General features: G+C 38.3%; 1 protein-coding gene across 1 annotated transcript in view; it reads left to right on the top strand.

Moving 5' to 3' along the window:
• CLCN5 (chloride voltage-gated channel 5) overlaps nt 1-4,199 on the top strand; it is a 191,338-nt gene that overhangs the window by 177,856 nt on the left and 9,283 nt on the right. The window contains exons 6-7 of the mRNA XM_012811278.2: nt 570-692; nt 1,631-1,837. Of these exons, the coding sequence (XP_012666732.1) occupies nt 570-692; nt 1,631-1,837 (330 nt within the window). The remainder of the gene's footprint in view (nt 1-569; nt 693-1,630; nt 1,838-4,199) is intronic.

The raw sequence follows: 4,199 nt of genomic DNA on the forward strand, positions 1-4,199 counted from the left end.
TCCGGGCTGGGGATTCGAACCCGCCACCTTAGGTGTACGTGGCTGGCGCCTTAGCCAGTTGAGCTATAGGCGCCGAGCCTAGATACTGTATGTTTAAGAGAGTTTAGCTCTATGCTTCTCAAACTAGGGTATGTCAGAGGGTAGGTGAATCAGTCTATAAGATAAACATTATTTGCTTTCTCAGATTATCAGTTTTTCCTAAATATTTGGAGGAAATATTTTTTTTCAAAAATTAAATATAAACACCCATTTAATAATGGAATACAGAATTTCCATGTTTGTTAAGAAGAAAATACCCAGTATCTCTGTTTTAGCTCTGATCCCTTATCTATCCTTATAATCCCTTGTAAATTTCCTTCGCATGTAGCAAAGCATCTCTTTTTTAGCACCAAGTGATCTGACAATGTATTTGTAGTTGCTTTGCTGAGAATCTGGAAAGAAACATCTTAAACAATGTAATCTTGGTCTTTTTCTTTCTGACCTTCTCTCCTGAAAAACCATTACTCAAAGAGCTGCATGCCTCACTAAGCTGTCTAAGCTAAAACAATCTTCTTTTCCCCCTGTTCCAGGGAGCCTTTGCCTACATAGTCAATTATTTCATGTACGTCCTCTGGGCTCTTCTATTTGCCTTCCTTGCCGTATCTCTTGTCAAGGTGTTTGCTCCTTATGCCTGTGGCTCCGGGATCCCTGAGGTGAGTCTCTTAAAATAGTTTATAAGTAGTAACAATATGAATTATTTTTGGTTAAAATATTTTAATGTATATTCCAGCATATACCATAAATTGGTGACTATTAAACAATCAAATCCTGAGTCCATGTAAAGCCTCTCTAGGTCTTTCCTCAAGTCCCTCTCTTTGCTCAAGTCTTCTATCCTCAGCCTGGGCTACCTAGAAATTAAAGGGCCTTGATTATAAGCCTTTTGAAAGTTTCTAATGAACGAAATTCCTGAAGACCTCACCTAATCCTTACCCAAGAAGTTCCCAGGGTATATCCCAAGAATCTGACCTGAAAAAGTAGGGGTATCAACATCTTTGTTAGAGCAGAAGTAATAAAGTCATTTGCTACATTTCCATAGTATGATTTAGGATGAAAGTAGGATGGATGGTTAAAACCATATTTTTAACTATTTTTGGCTTAGATTGCTTAGCAGTGACTGCCACTGAGATTTTAGATTACCAAGATGACCTTGCCCCTCTCTCCCCCTGTTTCCTGACCAAGTAATAGTCATGAATTTCTTTACCATGGAATAAAGCCTATACCTAACCTTTAAAGTTGTTTCAGGGACATGCCCTCTCAGAACATGTTTCTTGGGCCACCAGTTTTTAAAGTAAGGAAGACACTTGTCCCTCTCTTTCTGCCTCCCCCTTCTCCATGTACACACTCTCTCATACTTATGATATACCTTTGCCCAGCTATCACATGCCTCCTGGAACAATAAAAAGGGAACATGAAATCTTGAAGAACAGTTCTTACTTTCTTGGGCTCCCTCTAATCTGGGATCATTGTAGGTTAAGCATTTATATGGCACTTGTTCAAAAGGTATAGCTTCTATAATGAGGTCCAGAGTTGTGCTGCTTAGCCTTGTTGACATCCTTAGTCTATATTCAATTTCTTTATGTTTGACTTGCAGATAAAAACTATCTTGAGTGGTTTCATTATTAGGGGCTATTTGGGTAAGTGGACCCTGGTTATCAAAACCATCACCTTGGTGCTGGCAGTGTCATCTGGCTTGAGCCTGGGCAAAGAGGGCCCCCTAGTGCACGTGGCTTGCTGCTGTGGGAACATCCTATGCCACTGCTTCAACAAATACAGGAAGAATGAAGCCAAGCGCAGAGAGGTAATAACAAATGGCCATATTAGTCTCTTTGGTGACAGCATAAATGGTACACAATCTTACAGGGGATTCTACCACTGTTAATGCAAATGCTCTTTAACCCAGCAATCACACTTCTAAGAATTTATCCTACAGACATCCTAGCGTATGTGTGCACAAAGGCATATGGAGATAGAGTAGCGTTTGTCAACACAATGGAAAACCAAAGTAATGAAATGTCCAACAGGGGACAGATTGAATAAAAAATATTCTGTTCATACTGGAGAATACTATGCAACCATTTAAAAGAATGATATATTGACATGGAGTGCTGACTATAAAGCATAACAGTGTTTTGTTTTAATAGCCAGTAATCGCCAGTTTCTGAATAATGCATATAGCATAATTCAGTTAATTTTTTTAAAGTGTATATAGGCACTTAGAAAATATCTGGAAAGTAGTTTTACCCCAAACTGTTAAAAATGTCTACTCCTGGTGAGTGAGAGAGTGAAGAGTTAGTAGGAGAAGTAAGGACTTTCACTTTTTATTGTATGTCATTCTATTCAAGTATGTGTTCCTTTTATTACAAAATAAGTTGCAAAAATAATAGATTTTTAAAGTTTATTCCTGTGGAAGAGTAAATGTAAATGCAGAATGTATTCATATGTCAGCTTTTCTTTTATTTTCTACCTAATGCCACACTTAAATTAGTTTCTCTCTGTATTGGACCCCTCTCTGCCTTCTATCCCAGCCTAGCTAAATTAGTCCCACCACAGCACCTATGTAGTTTTCATGTTTATGTAGTTGTTAATGAATGCTCTTTTGAGGAGGAAGAACATTTTTTTTTTTTTGAGACAGAGCCTCAAGCTGTCCCCCTGGGTAGAGTGCCGTGGCATTACAGCTCACAGCAACCTCCAACTCCTGGGCTCAAGTGAGTCTCCTGCCTCCGCCTCCCAAGTAGCTGGGACCACAGGCGCCCGCCACAACACCCAGCTATTTTTTGGTTGCAGCCGTCATTGGTGTTTGGCGGGTCCGGGCTGGGGATTCGAACCCACCACCTTAAGTGTACGTGGCTGGTGCCTTAGCCGGTTGAGCTATAGGCGCTGAGCCAGGAAGAACATTTTTTAAAAATTCTCCAAGTCATGGGTTAGTTTTGTCTTAAGAAAATAATGGCTCTTGCTTTATTTCCTTTGAATTACAAAGAAATCACATATGGAATGGGTCAAGAGCAATATAATTTCATTAGAAAGGATTTTTCATAAAACTGGAGCCTAGTGTTTTCTTCTGAAATCAAAAAAGATTAACCACAAGACCTTGAAGGAAACTCAAGGATGTTGAGATTTCAAATATGGAATACATTTTGATAGTTCAAGGGGGAAAATTCAAAAGCACAGTTAGAGAGGAGAAGCAAGCTAGTGGGAGAGAGATAGGGAAATCTGAGTATATTGTTTAGGTACCTTTCCCAGGGGAGAGGGGTATAAAGACAGTGTTAAATTAGTACAGTCGTTGAATGGGAATAATGTACAACAGAAGCTAAAGAACTAAAAAAACATTTTAATGGGCAAGAGTAGAGTGTTGATTGTTGCTGGTTTTTCATGGGTGGAAGTGAATTTGAAATTGTTACTTTCATTCCATAAAATTGGCATTATTGTTCAATGGTTCCTCAAAGGGGGAATTTGATTTGGTTGTTGCTCTATACAGATGCCATGTGTTTTTTTTACTAGGTTCGTATGAATACAGTCATGTGTCGCTTATCTATGGGGATAATATGTTCTGAGAAATGCAGGCACTAAGTATTTGTATATCTAAACATAGAAAAGGGGCAGAAAAAACATGCTATTATAATCATACGGGACCACTTTGCTGTATGTAATTCGTCGTTGACAGAGAGGTCATTGTGTGGTGTATGACTGTACCTGAATCTTAAATTTATTTCCTTTTACTTATTTAGACTTTGCAGTTATTTTTTTCCTGTTATTCTCATCATCAGTGGCAACCCTGCTATGTCTGGTGGCCTTGTCACAGTGGGCAGATAGTTGAGAATAAAACAGAGATTTGAGAAGGAAGGACATAGAAAGACTCCACTGTACAATGTAAAATTAAAGTAGCCAACTGGATTCTTTCTTCTTCCTCCTAATTCATTCCAAACATAGTCACAAAATTCCCTTTCTTAAAGTTGCATATTAACTATCTTCATCCTTCTCAAATGAAAGAAATTGTAGCTATGAATTTTGAAGAACTCACAACTAACATCAGAGATTTCACTTTTTCCTCCCCATCATTTTCCTGAGCCATCTTACACTCCCCCAGAAATCTGTCTACTTACTTTGACAAAGAACTTTTTATTCTTTAAAATTCGTAATTGTTCAACTTTTTTTTTTTTTTT

The sequence above is a fragment of the Otolemur garnettii genome, unplaced genomic scaffold (genome assembly GCF_000181295.1).
Source record: "Otolemur garnettii isolate 467f Iridium unplaced genomic scaffold, OtoGar3 scaffold00153, whole genome shotgun sequence".
Taxonomy (NCBI): domain Eukaryota; kingdom Metazoa; phylum Chordata; class Mammalia; order Primates; family Galagidae; genus Otolemur; species Otolemur garnettii.